Source organism: Nyctereutes procyonoides, unplaced genomic scaffold (genome assembly GCF_905146905.1).
Source record: "Nyctereutes procyonoides isolate TBG_1078 unplaced genomic scaffold, NYPRO_anot_genome, whole genome shotgun sequence".
NCBI classification, from domain to species: Eukaryota; Metazoa; Chordata; class Mammalia; order Carnivora; family Canidae; genus Nyctereutes; species Nyctereutes procyonoides.
Window position 1 is genome coordinate 36,078,785 of NW_026575020.1, and position 18,836 is coordinate 36,097,620.

General features: G+C 49.2%; 3 protein-coding genes across 7 annotated transcripts in view; 2 read left to right on the plus strand and 1 right to left on the minus strand.

The window, feature by feature from the left end:
* Positions 1 to 2,749, minus strand: part of USP20 (ubiquitin specific peptidase 20) — a 43,585-nt gene extending 40,836 nt beyond the window's left edge. For 3 of the 5 annotated variants that reach the window (XM_055328265.1, XM_055328254.1, XM_055328218.1), the window contains exon 1: positions 2,552 to 2,668. The gene's annotated coding sequence lies outside the window, so the exon portion shown is untranslated. The other 2 variants (XM_055328228.1, XM_055328245.1) reach the window with 2 other exon arrangements.
* A 149-nt stretch (positions 2,750 to 2,898) lies between these two features.
* CUNH9orf78 (chromosome unknown C9orf78 homolog) lies at positions 2,899 to 9,113 on the plus strand. Its single transcript, XM_055328302.1, has 9 exons — positions 2,899 to 3,068; positions 3,409 to 3,468; positions 4,441 to 4,492; positions 4,624 to 4,694; positions 5,455 to 5,532; positions 6,273 to 6,470; positions 7,139 to 7,275; positions 7,369 to 7,467; positions 8,760 to 9,113. The coding sequence occupies exons 1-9, from the start codon at positions 2,986 to 2,988 to the stop codon at positions 8,849 to 8,851; spliced, it is 870 nt and encodes a 289-aa protein (XP_055184277.1). The 5' UTR covers positions 2,899 to 2,985; the 3' UTR covers positions 8,852 to 9,113.
* A 132-nt stretch (positions 9,114 to 9,245) lies between these two features.
* TOR1A (torsin family 1 member A) lies at positions 9,246 to 17,793 on the plus strand. Its single transcript, XM_055328290.1, has 5 exons — positions 9,246 to 10,867; positions 11,303 to 11,568; positions 12,661 to 12,836; positions 12,934 to 13,061; positions 17,184 to 17,793. Exons 1-5 carry the CDS (start codon positions 10,690 to 10,692, stop codon positions 17,432 to 17,434), a joined length of 999 nt encoding a protein of 332 aa, XP_055184265.1. The 5' UTR covers positions 9,246 to 10,689; the 3' UTR covers positions 17,435 to 17,793.
* Positions 17,794 to 18,836: the final 1,043 nt, after the last annotated feature.

Genomic DNA, 18,836 nt, shown 5'->3' on the forward strand with positions numbered 1-18,836 from the left:
CAGAAATATAGACTGAAAAACCCTGAAACCGCAAAGCAGGAGAGGCACAGAGGGGTTCATGCCAAAAGTCTCATAGACAGTAAATGGCAGAACAGGGACTCCAGTGGGGAAAGAGGCTCAGAGAAGGGAAGGGTCATGCCCAGAGTCACATGGTAAATTGGCAGAGCTGGGGCTTGAACTGAGAGTCAGGACCTAGAATTCACTCTACTGTTATATCATGTTACCAACCTAACCACAAATGAGAACATATCAATTTAAATTTGCAATTCGGTCCCACCTCCTATTCGTGATTCTCTCACCTCACTCTATTTCCATACCAATCATCACCCGCTAATATACTTTACATACTTATGTTATTAGAACCTAACGTCCATGGTGCCTGGGTGGCTCAGATGGTTGGGCATCTGACTCTTGATTTCTGCTCAGGTCATGATCTCAGGGTCGTGGGATAGAGAGCCCCACCCTCAGTGTGGAGTCCTCTTGTCCCTCTTCCTCTACTCCTCCCCATTATCCCCTCCTTCCTCATGCTCTCATTTTCTCTCTCTCAAATAAATAAAATCTTAAACAACAACAACAACCTAAAGTCCACTAGATCGGGGATCTTTCATCTCTTTTGTTCCCTGGCATACTTCAAGCACCTAGAACAGTGCCTGCTTCATATAGTAAAAGCTCAGGAAATACCTGAATAAATAAATTAGTCCAACAAAATTTTATTGAACACTTACTGCAGCCAGGCTGTGAACTGCAATGGCTTTGCTTCATCCCAAATCTACCTAGACATTAATGTTCACTGAACCCTGAAACAAGTCTGACTCCAGAAAGGAGCTAGCAAACCAACCCAAAATAAGCCAAACCCATACATTTCCTTAAACCACGACTGTCAAAACTAAAACATGACACATCTCTAAAGAGAACCCAAATTTCCTGGAGGCTCCCTCTGAGAGCACTTTCATCTCACCCCCCAAAAAGGCCCAGCAACACTTAAAGAGTCTGCAGCCCCTTTGCCCAGCCACCCACTGCCAGATTCACAACTGCCACTTTCCAAGCACTGCTTTTGCTAAACAGATCTCAGACCTGCCACAACCCAGGTGGTGAGTAGCACAGGGCACTCTGGCCCTGCCAAGCAGGGACAGCTCATTGGTACCAGGTGCTCCTCCCTGGGATGTCAGAAGAGAAGAGGGGTCCAGAAATGTCCTTGGCCTTCTGGCCCTCTCCTTAGTGCTGTCCAATACCTCCCAGTAGGAGGGTTGCTGGGTGGGCAAAATCAGAGCCACCTCTGAAAAGCGTGACGTCTGCAGACATGGAACTCCCTGGGTTCCCGCAGCAGTGCCCAGGGAGCCTCCCCTTCAGCCAGCAGGGACAGGGTGTCCAGTGATTCCCAGGTGCATCTGGGGTTCGCTGAACCAGACTGCAGAAGGCAAGACTTTGAGATTTTAATATATGGCTTTTGACCAAAGCCAAAAAGCTGTTCCAAGAAGTCCTGAGTCCATCTGTCTCGGTCCAAGAAAAGAGCAGCAATCTCGAGAGACTGTTCCAGAGAAAAGGAAGGCATTCCAGAAGTGCCGCCCTGCTTCTGAATGGTCTTCCAGAAGAGGAAACCAAAACGGTACGGTCTCCATCAGCGCCTCCCCCCAACCAACAATCACAACAGCTACAGCAAACATTTACTGAGCTTCTACCGTGCATAACCTGCAGCAGAGGTGGGCCTGCCACTGATCCCTGTTCCACCTTCGAGCTGTGTAACCTTAGGCACCTATTGCCTTTCTGAGCCAAAGTCTCCTCGCTTGCGAAATGAGAAATAACTCGATCTACTTCACAGGATTGCGGGAGTTCACAGAGACGATGCTTAGCCCGGTGCCTGCCACACAGCAGTGCTTAGTAAGAGGCAGTGCTTTCAAAGTAAAGGACCGGCCTACACTGAGAAAAGGAAAACTATTTAAGAGGTTTCTAAAAGTCCTGTAAGCCATCATCGATACATCTAGTTATTTCCTAAGCGGTTCGTTGATGCCTGTTTGCCTGTTTCTTTTCAAATTAACGTCATCCTCACAGCATCCTCGGGGTGGAAAGGCGGAGGGCAGGGCGACAGTCGTCGTGACAAAGGACGAAAACAAGGCCCCTGACGGTCCGGGGAGGCGGCCGGCAAACACACGACAAAGGGCCCTCTCTCTGCCCTCAAACCCTCCGGAGTAGGTTCAAAACCTCGGACGCAGGGATGAAGCGGCTGGAGGCCCCACTAGCGGGGCAGTCGGCGCCAGGACCTTAATTTACCATTGCTAAGAGGTGGTCATCTTTTATCCCTAAAGAAAAAAAAATGCACGTCAAGGCCCAGACCCTGGGGGAATAAGTCAGCGCCCCAAGACGCCGCACTCGTGCTTTCAACTCGTGCTGGGTCAGGCGCCGCAGAAATAAAAGAGATGGCGGCCCCCAGTTCCGGAGCAGCAACGAGCCCCCCAGGGTTGCAAGTGGGGCTCCGGGGCCCCGAGGGCACCCCCCGGCGCCGCCGGAGGAGGGGAGAGGGCGGCAGCGGCCGGGGGTCCCGGGCTCCGCTCACCTGGCAGCGGCGTCCTGCGCACCTGGCAGGGCCAGGCCCCATCCGGCCCGCAGCCAGGCTGGGGGAGCCCCTGCCGGGAGAGGCCCGGCCCCCCGAGGCAGCCGGCTGCGGCCCGGAACTCACCTGCTGTCGCAACCGCGCCGCCGCCGCCTGTCAGTTAAGCGCACCCACAGCCGCAAGGCGCAGGGTCCTGGGACCCGCTGACCGCGCCCCGCCTCCTCCCCCTCGGCCGCCCAATCGGGAGAGGCGGACGCCACGGCTGGGGGCGGGGCCGGCGGGCAGTGTGGGCCGGGGGCGGGGCCAGACGAGCGTGGGGCGGGGCCAGGCGGGGCCGGCGCCAGGCTCTCTGCGCTCTGACCGCACTGCTACGCGCCGGAAGCAGCCCCGGCCGGGGAACTGGGGCGCGGCGGCGGGACCGCGGGGCCGGCGCTACCATGCCGGTCACCGGCAAGAGTTTCCGCCGGCGCCGGGCCGACTCGGAGTCGGAGGAAGATGAGCAGGACTCAGAGGAGGTTCGGTGCGTTTGGGATGGGGCTTTCAAGGGGCAAGAAGAGAGGGAACCGACTGTGGGACTCCTCACCCGCGAGGCGCCTCTTTGTGAGCCGAGATTGTTGTCCCTTTCTGCAGACAAAAAAACTGAGGCTCCTAGGTTTGAGGCCCCCGCCGCAAGGCCGCACAGTTGGGAGAGGCGTCCCCAGGATGCACAGCAGGTCTGACACCCAGTGGTTCTAAGCGCGGGGTCGTCTCCTGGACCCTTGTGCCGGCCGTTCAGCATCTGGGCCGGGCACCCGTCGAAGCTGCCTTTTAAGTCTGGGCTCCGCGGAGGGTCTCTAAGTCTGTGCGTTGCCTTTTTTCAGATTAAAACTGGAAGAGACTCGCGAGGTGCAAAACTTGAGGAAGAGGCCCAACGGGGTGAGGTGGGTACCACGAGGGGACCCGGAGGAGGAGGAGAAGGAGGAGGAGGAGGCGGCGGCGGCGGCGGCAGGCGGCGGTGGTGGCAGGGATACGCCCCCGCCTGGGTCGCCGTCACGATGACCTCAGAGCTCCTTCTCTTGACACACTGTAGGGCGTCCACTGCCCTGAAAGGAGTGCAGCGTTGTTTAAAGATGTTTAATCAGGAGATGGTCTCAGCTGTGTGGACTTGAGGTTTGCTCCAGAGGTGCAGAAACGGGTTATTAACTCGTGGTTTTATTGCACCCGATATATTAACTCATGTTTTTCTTGGACCCGACTGTGAAATGCACATTTACTGTTAGAAGTTTGGAAAATTTAGAAAAGTGTAATCAGAAAAATAATCGGCACCCATACTTCTCCCATCCACAGGTAACCAGTGTTAGCATTCAATGTTCTGGCCAATCTGTTTTGTCTCTTTTGTAGAGATTGTGAGTGCTTTCCTTCTATGCTGTTTGCAACTCATTTTCACATTTCAGGCATGTGGGTTATTTTTCCAAAAAAACTTTTTAGGGGCAGCATAGTATTCTGCCACGTGCATGTGCCATAATTTGTCAGTTAATATCCTACTTAGTAGGGGCCAAAACGTAAATGATCACCAAATAAGGGTGCAATAGGTATTTTTCTACATCTGCCTTCAGCTTCATTTTGCCCAAAGGCTAATCTTAGAAATGAGGTTTCCATGCCAAGATGATGTCAAATGGCCTTGTAAGAGAGTGTACCACTTCACCCTACCCGCCCCCAACCCAGTGCTCCCTGAACTCCGTTTCATGCTTGTAGGGTTTCCTATCTGGCTTTGAGGCCCACTCCTCAGATCTTGCCTTTGCTCTAATGTTGCAAACGCACAAACTTCCTAAGTGTTTTTTCTCATATCTCGGTTGTGCCATTTCTCTCTCACTCTCACTCTCTCTCACTTTTCCTTTTTTGTTTTTGCTCAGTGCTGTGGCCCTGCTGGTAGGAGAGAAGGTACAAGAAGAGACCACCCTAGTGGTAAGTTGTGGGGTCCTCCCTGGGTAATGGGAAGCTGTGGCTGTTCTCCAGTGGGTGGTTGTGTTTTTTAAAAAAGAAGGCTACTGCCAATTATATAGATGCTTCCTTTTAATTGTGTTTGCTTTCTGCAGGATGATCCCTTTCAGATGAAGACAGGTGGTATGGTGGACATGAAGAAACTGAAGGAAAGAGGCAAAGATAAGTAAGTGCAGGCATCACTGAGATACACATTAACCTATAGGCCCTGCCTGGGTCTGTGTGACTCCAAAGAGCTGGGGCCTGCAACAGCAGCTTTAGTGAGACATCCTGAAGTTTCCTTTGTGCTTTGTAAAGGGTATGTAGCTTAAAAACAGATGAAAGCAGAAACTTTTTTTTTTTAAGATTTTATTTATTTTAGAGAGTGTGTGTGTGAACACACATGCGCTGGCGGAGGGGCAGAGGGAGAGGGAGGGAGAGAATCTCCAGAAGACTCTGCTGAGCATGCAGCCCAGCGGGGGGGCTTGATCCCACAACCCTGAGATCTGGACCTGAGCCGAAATCAAGAGTTCAGTGTTCAACCAGCTGAGCCCTGCTGGCACCCCAAAAGCAAAAACTCTTGAAAAGTTAGCTTAGTGTGCTACAGATACTCTCCATTCATAAAGGTGCATTGTTTAGTGTGTTTCAAATCCATGTAGAAGTTTGTTTTTTTTTTATGTCCTAAAAAGAACATAAAAACACAATTATAAAAATAGAAAAGTAAGAAATAAAAGTATCTACTCATTCCCCAGAGAAATCTCCAGAGGCCAACAGTTTTGCTTTCTTCTGTTTCTTCTACTTACATATCATGTATATATTTTTTCCCAACCATAAGCACTTTTTTCCCCAACCATAAGTACTTTTTTGAGCACGTTTTGCTTGTATAATATCAAATTTGGCCTCACTGAGTTATGACTTTAAGACTGCTTCATTGCTTCTCCTTTTAGGATCAGTGAAGAGGAAGACCTCCACCTGGGGACGTCATTTTCCGCAGAAACCAACAGAAGGGATGAGGATGCCGACATGTGGGTATCAGTTTGCTGTGAGTGATTAGGGGTTGACTCTAGCCAGATAGAGTCCAAGATATTTAGTCACAGATGACATTATCCAGAATTATCCAAAGGCAGCAAAGTTGGCCCGTCACCCCACTTAGGCTTTCCTAAAAATTCATTTTTTTTTTAAAGATTTTTTATTTATTTCTTCATGAGAGACAGAAAGAGAGAGAGAGGCAGAGAGACACAGGCAGAGGGAGAAGCAGGCTCCATGCAGGGAGCCTGATGTGGGACTCGATCCCAGGACTCTAGGATCACGACCTGAGCCGAAGGCAGATGCTTAACCGCTGAGCCACCCAGGCATCCCCCTAAAAATTCTTTAAAAGGGTGGTTCTTGGGATTTTAGATTCCTTGACTAGTACTATTTTCCTGAACATTGTAGGAAGAAACATCGTACTTGCCCACTTTTTGGTTAACAAGACTTAAACAAATGACTACATCTACCATTACCATTCTGTCTTCAATGAGCCTTACATCTATTAACATCAATAGATTGGAAGGGCATAATGTCATAATAGAGATTAGTGCTTTAAGTTGAAAAAAATTTGATGAAAAAATTCAAGTTATTTTTCTGTATCTCATTTTTCCATGAACTGATGAAAACTTCATGGACCATCACTGCCCTGTGGGCCAGTGTTGGGGACCACTAATTTCAAAGACATGTTTTGTGAATGTCCTGCCTCTCCCTGAAGCCTGTGGCTTTCTCATTTCAGGATGAAGTACATTGAGACAGAGCTGAAAAAGAGGAAAGGGATTGTGGAACATGAAGAACAGAAAGTCAAGCCGAAGAATGCAGAGGACTGTCTCTACGAACTTCCAGAAAACATCCGTGTTTCCTCAGCAAAGAAGACCGAAGAGATGCTTTCCAACCAGATGCTGAGCGGCATCCCCGAGGTGGACCTGGGCATCGAGTACGTTTCAGACCCCTGGTCTGGCCTCTCTCCTGCCCCTAGCCCACTGAAGAGCACTCTGCTTTCCAGTTAAGGGGACTGTCTCCTTGGAAACTCACAAATAACAACTATATTTTCTCTGGCAGGCTGAGATGTTTGTGCCCACAGTGTCTCTGGAAGATTAGTTGGTGTTATGAGACTTAAGGGACAGTCTCCTGAAAGCAAAAGTGTGCTGTTTTGTTTCTTGAGATACAGTAGCATTATATTGGTTTCAGGTATACAACATAATGATTCGATATTTGTATACAAGTGTTTGCTTTTATTCTTTGTTCACAGCTCTTCAGTTCTATTCAGACCCTTGTATTCCTCTCTTTTATTCTAGCAGGAGCAATGTTGAAGGCTTACCTACCCCATGATCCTCCTTTTTATTTTTTGCAAAACCTCTGCTCTAACACAGGATTGTTATGGAAGAAATACGATGGTCAGAATCCTCTTTGGGTGCTGTAGGAAGTTGGAAGACATCTAGATTCCCTCCTCTTTTCTGGACTTCTAGCTTTGGTAAACTGTAGAGCACTGTGCTCCAAGAAAGTGGATCTCCTTATGCACTGGTGGGCTTCTAGCCTGACCATTAATTCTGTCTGAGGACCAAAGGTAAGGCAATAACACATGTGGCTCCTTTTTCCCCACAGTGCTAAAATAAAAAATATCATTTCCACGGAGGATGCCAAGGCCCGTCTGCTGGCAGAGCAGCAGAACAAGAAGAAAGACAGTGAGACATCTTTCGTGCCCACCAACATGGCCGTGAATTATGTGCAGCACAACCGATGTAAGCTCTGGGGAAGTAGCCCTGCCACATTGGTGTGAGGTCCCCTCGTTCCCATACTTTGTCTGACACATTCCCTGGTCTCTTTTGATCCAGTTTATCATGAGGAGCTCAATGCCCCCATACGGAGAAACAAAGATGAGCCCAAAGCCCGACCCTTGAGAGTGGGTGACACCGAGAAGCCAGAGCCTGAGCGTGAGTGTATCAGAGGCCTAAGAGCTGCCTGGAGCAGTCATTGGGGCCCGTGGAGGCAGGGTGGACTTTGGCTGGGGTAGAGCCAGGGCACCTGGGTTCCACTCAATGCTCTGGACCATGGCCATGTGCCTTCCCCTTTCCAGGTCTCGGTTTACTCATCTGTAAATGGGGATAGTAATAAAACCACACATTTGGGGTTGCTCCAAGGATTCACTAGGCTATCAAATATAATAGAGAATTTAAAAATTAGGACATTTCAATGAGCAAAAATAAATTAAAAGTTACAGTTTCACCCAAAGATATGCGCTGCTAACATTTTTATGTATAACCTTCCAGACTTTAAAAAAACGTGTATAGAAACATATACTGTATACATACAATAGGATCTCATAGATTTTTACTCAGTAGTGTGCCCTGCATGTCTCTCTATGACAGTAGATAGATATTTTACTGTTGAGTGGCCATCTCATGTTCTACTGTAGGGATATACTGTAGTTCCCTCTGGCTAGACACTTAGGTTGTTTCTCATCTTTCCCTTTTATTTTTTTTTTTCATCTTTCCCTTTTAAACACTGTTTTTGCCTATATCATGTCCTTAGGCTCCAGGCCAAGAAGTCACCAAATGCTCCTCTAGAAGTGGGGTGATTTGTTCCCCCACTAGCAACATCCAGCTGTGTCCCCTTCCCTCTTGCTAACCAGCACCAGTGGGAGGAGGGGGGATGATTCTAAGGAAAAGCTGAGCAGGCTATTGTTTTCCTTTCCCTCCTACTTGGGAAATTATTTTCTGTACCATCTTGGTTGCATAGTCTTTGATTGCCAGAGTTTTGTGTTATTCACACATAGTAAGCAAGGACTTTGGTGTCACCAGACTTGGGTTCAACTCTCAACCTACTTTTGCTTTCTGAGCGACCCTGAGGAAGTCACTCTGGACAGTGATGGCAACATGCCCCTGTTCGAATTGCTGTGAAGGTTAAAAGAAGTCGTATCTGAAAGTGTTAAGCACCAGGCCTTGTACATAGCCAGACTCTCACTGCAGTGAAACACCGACTGTCTGGCCACTTAGTCTGCTGCTGACATCTGCATATGCCACCATACTGTCACTTGACTCCACCCTATGTTAATTTTCATTCACTCAATAACAAGTATTTACTGAGGCCCTACCAGGTTCCTATTTACCAAGGTAGGCACTGGGGCTCCTGTGGGGAATGAGACAGGCTTGGTCCTAGCCTAAGCAGAGCTGAAACCCATCAGTGGCTTCCAACACGGCAAACAGCTTTTCCTCTTCCTTTGCAGGATCCCCTCCTAACCGCAAGCGTCCTGCTAATGAGAAGGCCACTGACGACTATCACTATGAGAAGTTCAAGAAGATGAACAGACGGTACTAAGGGTGGGAGAAGGGAGAAGTTGCAGACTGGGATGTAAATAGTGTTGTCCCTCCCATATTCCCTTGACGAAATGCTTCTTGAACAGAAGTTTGCTTCTGTTCTATTTGCTAGCAGACCATTCCAAAAACAGACTCTTAGTCCTGCTGCTTACATGCTGGATTTTTCAGGCACTGCATTTATAACCTTTTGAAACAATGTGTAGTTTCCTTATTTGGAGGCAAATTCTATTCTTGTGAGCATTATTAAATCTTGTTTGTAAATATGTTGACTTTCTCTTAATATTGGCCCTGAGTCTGGAGGAAACAGCTGTTCAGAGTGAGATAAACTCTTTAGGTTGTGCTGCTAATTATTATATATGCAATCGTGTCTTCTACTTTAAAATACCTGGAGTTCAGAGATACAGCCTTCACTGTTTATGATGGATCCACCTGACAGCAGGAAAATCTAGGATGGGATCAAAGGGACACTGATATTTATTGACTTTTACAGTCACCTGTTTTCACTAAGAAAGAGAAACAGTTTCTATCATTTTTAGGACTTAAGTATTAAATATGAAATGAATCCTTCTTGTTTGTATTGTGTCTCCTTATACTGACACTAGGTAATGTGTTGTGAGCCTGGAGGTGGGGGTTGGTAGCTCAAAAGCAAAATTTGTTTACTGAGAGATTTTCTCTTTGAGTTTAAAAGACCTCGGCAGGCTCCAATCAGCTGGCTGTTGGGGGCAGTGCCCCCTGTGCTTTCATTTACCTGAGCACTTATACAAGTTGAGATGAGAAAAGAGCCAGTTTGGTTGACCTTTGGGCTGATTTTTAGAGTGGATGTTGTGGTTAGAGACTTCGGCTTGGAGTCTGAGCTGAGCCCTGCTCACAGCCTATTTTGCCCTTGGACAGATCTCTTTCCCTCTGAGCTTGTTTTCTCATCTGTAAAATGGAGACTATTTTATTTTTGTATTTTTTCCTCCATTAGAATGAATGGTCAGTGAAGGCAGGAATCACATCTACCTCATTTTCTTAAATCCCCAAAGTCTAGTCCATAACCCGACACATGGGGAGTCTTCAAAACCCTGACTGAGTGAATGAGTGTAAGTAATTTTTCTGGAGAAATCTGAGGAACACGACCTCATCGAGGTGGTGAAGGTCAGTAATAGTCATAAATCATGTTGCTGTATCATTCATATCATGTCATGAAAACAGCACCGTACCCACATCTAGAATGTTCCTCCCCAACGCTGCTATCCTCAGTCTAATAATGAGAAAAACATCCCATCCCAACAGCGGGGTATCCTACAAAAAATTTGACCAGCACTCCCCCAAAACTGTCAAGGTCATCAAAACCAAGGAGAGTTTGAGAAAGTCTCAGCCAAGGAGGAGCCTAAGGAGACATGAGAACGAAATATAATGTGGTATCGTGGATGGGATCCTAGCTCAGATACAGGACATCAGGTAAAAACTTAAGGAAAAATGAACAAATTTTAGTTGTATCAATGTAGGTTATTTTAAATGAATATAACATGCTAGTATGTTAATAAGAGAAATTACGTGGGAGGGCATACCTCACTGTACTGTCTTCTCAACTTTTCCATATATCTAAAATTGTTCCCAGAAAATAGGCTTACTTTTAAAATAGGGCCGCCCCCACCCCCGCGGCCTCCGGCGCTCAGGTGCTCGCCTCCCGGAAGCGGGAGAGGGCTCCGCCCCACCCCGCGCAAAGATGGCGACGCGAGGAGGCCCGCCCCGCACAAAGATGGCGGCCGCGTCGGGGAGGAACCGGAAGCGCGGTCTGGCGGTAGCGCCCGTCCGCGGCAGCGCCAGAACGCGCGGGGCGGCGCGGGTCCGGGCATGAAGCTGGGCCGGGCCGTGCTGGGCCTGCTGCTGCTGGCGCCGTTGGCGGTGCGGGCGGTGGAGCCCATCAGCCTGGGACTGGCCCTGGCCGGCGTCCTCACCGGCTACATCTACCCGCGCCTCTACTGCCTCTTCACGGAGTGCTGCGGCCAGAAGCGGAGCCTCAGCCGGGAGGGTAGGACGGGCGGGCGGCCGGCGGGGCAGGGGCAGGGGCAGGGGCCGGGCCGGGCCGGGCCAGGCGATCGGGGGCCGCAGCCGGAGCGGCTCCCGGCCACGACTGGGGACGGGCCAGCGTTGGTCGGAGACCCGAGCAGGCGGGCTGCGGGCCGGGCCGCCTCCTCCGCCGCGAGTTTCGCTTCTTCCCAGCTGGGGCGGGAGGGGTGGTGGGAAGTGTCCCGGCGGCGCGGGCGGCGGCCGCAGCCAGCCCTCTCCTGCGAGGCGGGGCGGGGCGGGGCGGGGCGCGGCCTCCAGCCCCCCCGCCCCCCGCGGCTCGCCGGGTGCTCCAGCAGCTTCGCCGGCCTTGCCGGCTGCCCCACGCGCCTGTACGCCCTCGGCTAGCTCGCGCCAGACACACAGACACCCCCTCGCTGACTAGCTTTGGTTTTCCCAGCGCTGCAGAAGGATCTGGACAGCAAGCTCTTTGGACAGCATCTCGCAAAGAAAGTCATCTTAAATGCTGTGTCTGGCTTCATAAGCAACCCGAAGCCGAAGAAACCTCTCACCCTTTCTCTGCACGGGTGGACGGGCACGGGCAAAAATTTTGTCAGCAAGATCATCGCGGAGAATATTTACGAGGGAGGTCTGAACAGTGACTATGTCCACCTGTTTGTGGCCACGCTGCACTTTCCACATGCCTCCAACATCACCCTGTATAAGGCAAGAGCAGAATTTTGGAATCCTTCCTGGATGATGCAGGGTTGAGGGTTTCTTTGTTGTGGGGTAGGATTTGGGGATTGCGAGTTAGAATGAGTGAGCCCTGGGCAGCCCCGGTGGCACAGTGGTTTAGCGCCGCCTGCAGCTCCGGGTGTGGTCCTGGAGACCCAGAATGGAGTCCCACGTTGGACTTCCTGCATGGAGCCTGCTTCTCCCTCTGCCTGTGTCTCTGCCTCTCTCTCGCTCTCTCTGAATAAATAAACAAATCTTAAAAAAAAAAAAAAAAAAAAAGAATGAGTGAGCCCTGAAGACGTCTACACGTGTGGGTTCCCCTTTGAAAGGTGTGGAAGTTAGGAGGGTTTGACATGTATGGGGCGGTTATACCATCCAGGCTCTGCGGTGGTTGCTGAAAACAGCCCGGTATGATTCTCAGTTCAGTAAGTGGGGTTAGAGGTGGATGTCATTACGTCCAACCTAAGGAACATCACATTTCACTCAGTGTGTAAAAGAGGACACATTTCTAGAAAGGCCTAAGGTTGTTTAGCTGAAGTGTTACAAACTGCTTTTACGATTTAACTCACTGATTAATAGACTTTGGTGGCAGACACACCTGGTTGTGAGTCCTAACTCTCCCACCTGCCAGTTGTGTCATCTTGGGACTGAAGAAGCCTGGTGTGCACAAAGGATATGTATCAACATCGCCATTTTAATGAGAAGGACCAGCAATTCAGTGACACGGCATCACTATGATATCTGCACAGCACAGGAATTCTAATCAACGTGGGGCTTTGGAGTCAGGCAGGGCAGGGTTCAGATCCCAGCTCTACCACGTACTAATTTTGTAATCTTGGGCAAGATGATGAAGCTCTGTACCTCAGTCTCCTTATCTATAAAATGGGTATGATAACATGCGCAGCATGGAGTTGTGAGGAACCAAGGAGCTTGTGTGTGTAAAGTTCTTAGTACAGTGCTGAGCACACAGTGAGCCTTCCGTAAACATGGCCATTGTGGAAACAGTTGTAGCGTTGACGCTTATACCAGTTGTTTCCATTGTACTGAGAACTTTGTGTTGGCTTTTCCCCTTTGTCACTCAAGGACCAGTTACAATTATGGATACGTAGCAACGTGAGCGCCTGTGCCAGATCCATCTTCATATTCGATGAGATGGACAAGATGCATGCCGGCCTCATAGATGCCATCAAACCTTTCCTAGACTATTATGATCATGTGGATGGGGTTTCCTACCAGAAAGCCATCTTCATATTTCTCAGGTAAGGTCCGGGCCGGGACATGATTGAAGAACCCTGAGCCCAACTCCGTGGGCTTCGGAACGAAGCCCAGTCCTCACTCACTGGCATTCTGTTGCAGCAATGCTGGAGCAGAAAGGATCACAGACGTGGCTTTGGATTTCTGGAGGAGTGGAAAGCAGAGGGAAGAGATCCGGCTCAAAGACATGGAGCCGGCCTTGTCGGTGTCGGCCTTCAATAACAAGAACAGTAAGTGCCCGCTTTTACTAACCTCTCTCATTCATGACTCTCTGTCACTAAGCTGTAGATCATTGGCATCACCGTGGCCCGGGAGCTGGCTAGAAATGCCACTTCTCAGTCCCTTCTTCAGACCTACTGAGGCAGAATTTCTTGGAAGAATTTGTGTTAAGCTCCAAGTGGCTTTTATATACCCTAAAGTTTGGAAAGTGCTGTTCTAAAGAAAGAGGGACATTCTTGATTACCAAGGTCTTAAAAACTAGTTCCTTGTTTTCTTTAGCTATATCCTATTTCTTTGTGGAAGAAAAGCAGGCAGCTGAGCAAAGAAGGGCTGCTGTAGTTGTGCCTCCAAAAGAGAGGACCTCTCAGGTCCCTTTCTTTTCTGTGTTGCCCAGGAACTGAGGTTCTGTGCACAAGAATAACAGCCAAGCAGTGGGTGTCTACTGGACACCATGTAGAACGTTCTACCTGAAGATATCCTCTGATCTCCACAATAACTTTGTGGGGTAGAAACTGTCACTGTCCCCAAGGAAACTGAGGCCCAGAGGGAGCCACTTGCCCTAGGCCACCCAGCCTGTTTGGTGACTTTGATCCCAGAGCCTGAGCTTTTCACTGCCAAACTCCTGGTTTTCCCAGTGAACTCCCACACCTTTGACCTTGAACCCTTAGAGGGAGGAAGACTCCACAATGCAGAATGATTCACCAGGTTACCTGGGAGCCATGCGGGTTGTTACCATTAAAGTCTGCTTTGTTTAGTTTACTTCATGAGCTTAGAAAACAAAAATTCTCCTTTGAAATAAGGAATTTGTGTTATTGCAGAAATACGTGAACAGTATGGGGTGGGGTTTTTTTTTTTGTATATTTTATTTATTTATTCATGAGAGAGACAGAGAGAGAGAATGGCAGAGAGAGACACAGGCAGAGGGAGAAGCAGGCTCCATGCAGGGAGCCCGATGTGGGACTCGAACCCGGGTCCCCAGGATCAGGCCCTGGGCCGAAGACAGCGCTAAACCGCTGAGCCACCCAGGCTGCCCAGTATGGAGTGTTTTGTATCTGTTTGTGTAGCTGGAGTATTTACTATGAAAGCCAGGATATTTTGTAACCTGTTGGATGGTTTCCTGGCATGCAAGCAGTATGAATACATGCACTAGAAACCTTAGCCTAAATGCTGCAGCAAGATGAGGCCAGTTGCCTAGAACCCATGTGCTGGGAGGTTACAAAGGGTTCCAGAGAATAAGCTTCAGAATTGACCGACCTGGCCATTTCTGATTGTGGCCTCAGGCAGATGGCTGAACTCATTCATTCATTCATTCTACAGATGTTTATTGAGCACCTACTAGGTAACAGGTACTAGTCTAGCTGGGGACATCGCAGTGAACAAAAGCAAATCCTTATCCTCAAGTTTATATCCTAATGGTAATAAATAAGGAAGGAAGTGGGTCGGATGATGGGATATGTGTATCTATGTAGAGATAGAGATATGTTTTCCTCTCCACCCCCAATAGGTAAAAAATAAGTCAATAAAGAGGGCTTGAGGGTGCTGGACTGAGGATGGGCTACAGTTTTAAATAGAGTGGTCAGGAATGGCTCACTGTGAGGGTGACTTTTGAGCTGATCCAAGGATGAGGGTGGATGAGCCATGTGGATACCACAGGGAACAGCATTCCATCAGAGGGAACAGCACATGCAGGGCCCTGAGGTGTAGGTATGCCCGGATTCCTGTGGGGGTCCAGGAGGAACAAAGGAGAAGAGGGGGTCAGATAAGAGGTGAGACTTGCACTGTCAGTACTGGTCATGGAAGGCCCAGAGAGCCATTGAGAGGCTTTGAGTTTGACTCCCAATGGAGGAGGGAGCCCCTAGAGTGTTTTGAGCAAACAGTGACATGACCAGGCTTGGTTTTAAGTGAACAGACTGAAGGCAGCAGAGGCAGGGACACAGGCAGGAGCTGTCTGACAGTGTAGAGGAGAGATGCTGGTGGCCTGGCCCCTTGTGCCAGCAGTGGGATCGGGCGACATGGTGTGATGAGGATGCGTTTTGAAAGGAGAAACATTTAGAAGGTGCAGTCACATTTCCTGAAGGATAGGTGTGGTAATGAGAGAGCACCGAATCAGGGATCCGGCTTGCTCAGTGGAAAGGGTGTCCCCCATTTCAGGGGACAGACTATGGAATTGCAAGTTTCTGGGGCCAGATGGGAGATGGAGACAGTTGTGGACGGTGAGCGAGGCACCCCTGTAGAGATGCAGGGTAGATGTTTGGCTGTTCAGTGGGGTTCCCCAGGGGTGCTCAGCTAAGGGTACAGATTGGGGAGCGGTCGTCCATAGGTGATTTCTTAAGAGACTGAGATCCTTGTCCTGCCAGAGCACTTCCCGTGGTGCTGTTCTGGCCGTGTAGGCTCTGCATGGAGGTCACCTTCTCAGCTGGGCCTTGGATGCCCACCCTGGCCAAGTAGCCTGTCCTCCTTGCCCACTCGCCCCATTCAGTACTCACAGCCCCGGTCACTATCTGAAATTGTGAACCGGCTTATCAGGGTGTGAATCCCTGAGGGCAGCATCCATGTCTGCCTGGCTCCGTGCTCTCTCCCCAGGGTGTAGGGCTTGCCTTGCCTGACACAGCAGGCCTTCAGGAAATGAGCTGTCCCCCTTGTTCTTTCCCATGGCCATACTCCACCCCATCCAGGCAGTGAGATCTTTATTGAGCACCAGTTCCATGCAAAGCACTGCTAAGAAAGGAAAGAGTATGTTTTGGTTGTGATTTATAAGAAGAAATGTGTATTAGCTCTTTGTCACCATTTCTGGTACAATTCTCCTAAAACACTCAGAATTTCCTAAGTAACAAGAGCCATAAAGATGTCTTGATATTTATAACAAACTTGTTAACCAAACCTGAGTTTGTGTAAATAAGAGGACTTTGGGGAAGCATCTAAGGGGCATGCTCTGGTTTCCAGGGGAACCAAGCATTGTACCTGGAGGGGTGGAACTTTCAGCGCCATCCCGTGACCCCTGGGGAGAGGCCAGGGGCTGGAGGTGGAATCAGTCGCCAGTGGCAATGAGTGATTTGATCAGACATGCCTATGTAGCGAAGCTTCCATAAATATCCAAAAGAATGGAGGTTCAGAGAGCTTCCAGATTGAACGCATGGAGGGTGGGGGAGAGTGGTCCCCAGGGAGGGGGCATAGAAGCTTCACATCCTTTCTGCATTCCCTGCCCTCTGCATCTCTTCCATCTTGCTGCCGTCCTTCCATCTGGGTGATGGGCTTTTACTGAACTGAATTGTAGCACACCCAGCTGGTATTGGAGAATTGCTTGAAGGTGTGGAAAAAAAAAAAAAACCTCCACATGTCAGAATTGGTGTCAGAGTGAGACCAGAGTTAAGCGGCAAAGCAGAACAGAAACTGTTCCAAGTGTGGAAGTGCTGGGTGTGATCCAGCAGCAGGTGTGCTATTGTCAGGAGGGAGCGTGTGCTGGGTTCCCCCGGGAATCCAGGAGGGGATGTGACTGGGTCAGTGGGTGGATGCACAGAGCCAGCACTCATCCCTAGTGAAAACACGCAGCAAAGTCTGTACCCTGTGGCCGCACCAGAGTGCTGTGTTCACACAGTATGGTGCTGAGGGTTCTAGTTCTCGGTCTCTCAATGCCCCATGTGGTTTGGATGTGCTGTGTTTTGCACGTGCGGGCAGCGGTGCCGGTTTCTGCCCTGTTGCTGATCCAGCTGCCAAAAGTCCATTGAGTCCGGGTTCCCCAAGTAAAGGAGTGGCTAGTCCCTCCCTGGGGACTCCCTTCTCCTTGATCTTTCTCTGAAACCCTGCCAGCCTGGAGACCTGGTCCCCTCCATACTGCCCTCCGCCTCTGCTTGTTCCCAGCAGCCTGGGTTCGTTTGTCTCTCTCCCGCTTCAGATCTGTAGGTCCATCCAAGAAGCCTCCCCTGAGCCCGAGGCATAAGGAAGGTGCCACGTCACCTGTGCTTTACTCTCATGAAGGCATCACAGCTTGATTGTGCCCATGGACAGGTCCCAGGTTACTTCTGCCTCATTGGATCGTGGGCCCCACCTCCGGGTCTGGCGCCTAGTGGATGTGTGAGGGATGGATGGGTGGGCAGGTGGACAATGGATGAACAGCCCCTTTTTCTTTTTCCCAGGTGGCTTCTGGCATAGCAGCCTAATTGACCGAAATCTCATTGATTATTTTGTTCCCTTCCTCCCCCTGGAATATAAACACCTAAAAATGTGCATCAGAGTTGAAATGCAGTCCCGAGGCTTTGATATTGATGAGGACATTGTCACCAAAGTGGCCGACGAGATGACATTTTTCCCCAAAGAGGAGAGAGTTTTCTCTGACAAAGGCTGCAAAACCGTGTTCACCAAGTTAGATTACTACTACGATGACTGACACGGCACTGGAGTTGCTTCAAGTTGGAACACTGCTCTTTTCCCATATCTCCCCCAGCTCCATACACTGGAAGAGGACTAAAGTGAATGCTTCCTGTGGGACAGGACAGGCATTGCCCCAGGCAGTGTTCATCCAGCAGAGCCTTGCCAGTGTCCTACCCTACAGATCGTGGACTTCGAAAGAGTGTTCAGAGGAGGAAGCAGCTCCCAATCCACTCAGCCCAGGGCTCATGATTTTTTAAAAATCATGTTTTAATCTCAAGTGTTTCTGTTTCAAGGAAGGACGTCTAAGTTTTATTGAAAATGTGGTAACTTTATTTAAAATGGTTTTTAACATTATGAGAAACTTTTCAGGCTCTACATTGCTGGCTTTGTGTGTGTTTTTTTAAGTTCCTGTCACCATATCGTCTAATGTTTTGTCTTTACTGCAAAAAAGCACAAGCCTGGGTCCTTGGCATGTAGTCCCTAAGATGGCATAACCGGGGACCAAGGCTGGAGCAGTGGCAGACCTGTCATGGGATGACCATCGCGAGCAAGGGGCAAGGAAGTGTTTAGATAAAAGGACAAGTGTATAAGAGAACACTCAGGCAAGTCACAGATAAGTCTTAAATCCCCTTTCCAACGTTCCAATCTCAGTAACATTGTGAACTATGGGAATGATCTTAGCAACATTGTGAACATTTGTTAGAAGCAGTTTCCTTGAAAGAAAAGTCTTTCTGGGCAGTCCTGGTGGCTCAGTGGTTTAGCGCCACCTTCAGCCCAGGGCCTGATCCTGGCGACCTGGGATCAAGTCCCATGTCAGGCTCCCTGCATGGAGCCTGCTTCTCCCTCTGCCTGTGTCTCTCATTAATAAATAATGAATAATAAATAAAATCAATAAAATCTTAAAAAAGAAAAGAAAAAAGAAAAATCTTTCCAGCTTGTCACTTACCTGCCAGTCATTCAGCTTTGCAAAGGAAGACCCTTCTCTGCTTTCCATTCCTGAATGAGCCATGTGTTGTCTGGCAAGTTTTGCCATATTTTTAAAAACTGTACTCATTATTAGCCTTTGTTATTTTGTTTTAAAGATTTTATTTATTTAGGACACTTGGGTAGTTCAGTGGTTGAGTGGCTGCCTTTGGGTCAGGTCGTGATCCCGGGGGTCCTGGGATCAAGTCCCACATGGAGCTTGCTTCTACCTCTGCCTGTCTCTGCCTCTCTCTGTCTTCTCATCATGTCTCTCAGGATCTTTCTTTCTTTCCTTTCTTTTCTTTCTTTCTTTCTTCCTTCCTTCCTTTCTTTCTTTTTTCTTTTCTTTCTTTCGATCTTTTTCCTTCTAAAAATATTTTATTTGAGAGAGACATCGAGAATACAAGTGGGGGGCAAGGGGCGGGGAAGGGGAGGCAGATTGCCCACTGAGCAGG

Excerpts from the sequence above, each read along its gene's own strand:
- CUNH9orf78 (XM_055328302.1), top strand. The coding sequence starts at position 2,986 with ATGCCGGTCACCGGCAAGAGTTTCCGCCGGCGCCGGGCCGACTCGGAG. Across the intron at positions 5,533-6,272 it reads AGGGATGAGGATGCCGACAT|GATGAAGTACATTGAGACAG; the intron begins GTGGGTATCAGT and ends TTCTCATTTCAG. Across the intron at positions 7,276-7,368 it reads TTATGTGCAGCACAACCGAT|TTTATCATGAGGAGCTCAAT; the intron begins GTAAGCTCTGGG and ends CTTTTGATCCAG.
- TOR1A (XM_055328290.1), top strand. The coding sequence starts at position 10,690 with ATGAAGCTGGGCCGGGCCGTGCTGGGCCTGCTGCTGCTGGCGCCGTTG. Across the intron at positions 11,569-12,660 it reads CCAACATCACCCTGTATAAG|GACCAGTTACAATTATGGAT; the intron begins GCAAGAGCAGAA and ends TTGTCACTCAAG. Across the intron at positions 13,062-17,183 it reads GGCCTTCAATAACAAGAACA|GTGGCTTCTGGCATAGCAGC; the intron begins GTAAGTGCCCGC and ends TCTTTTTCCCAG.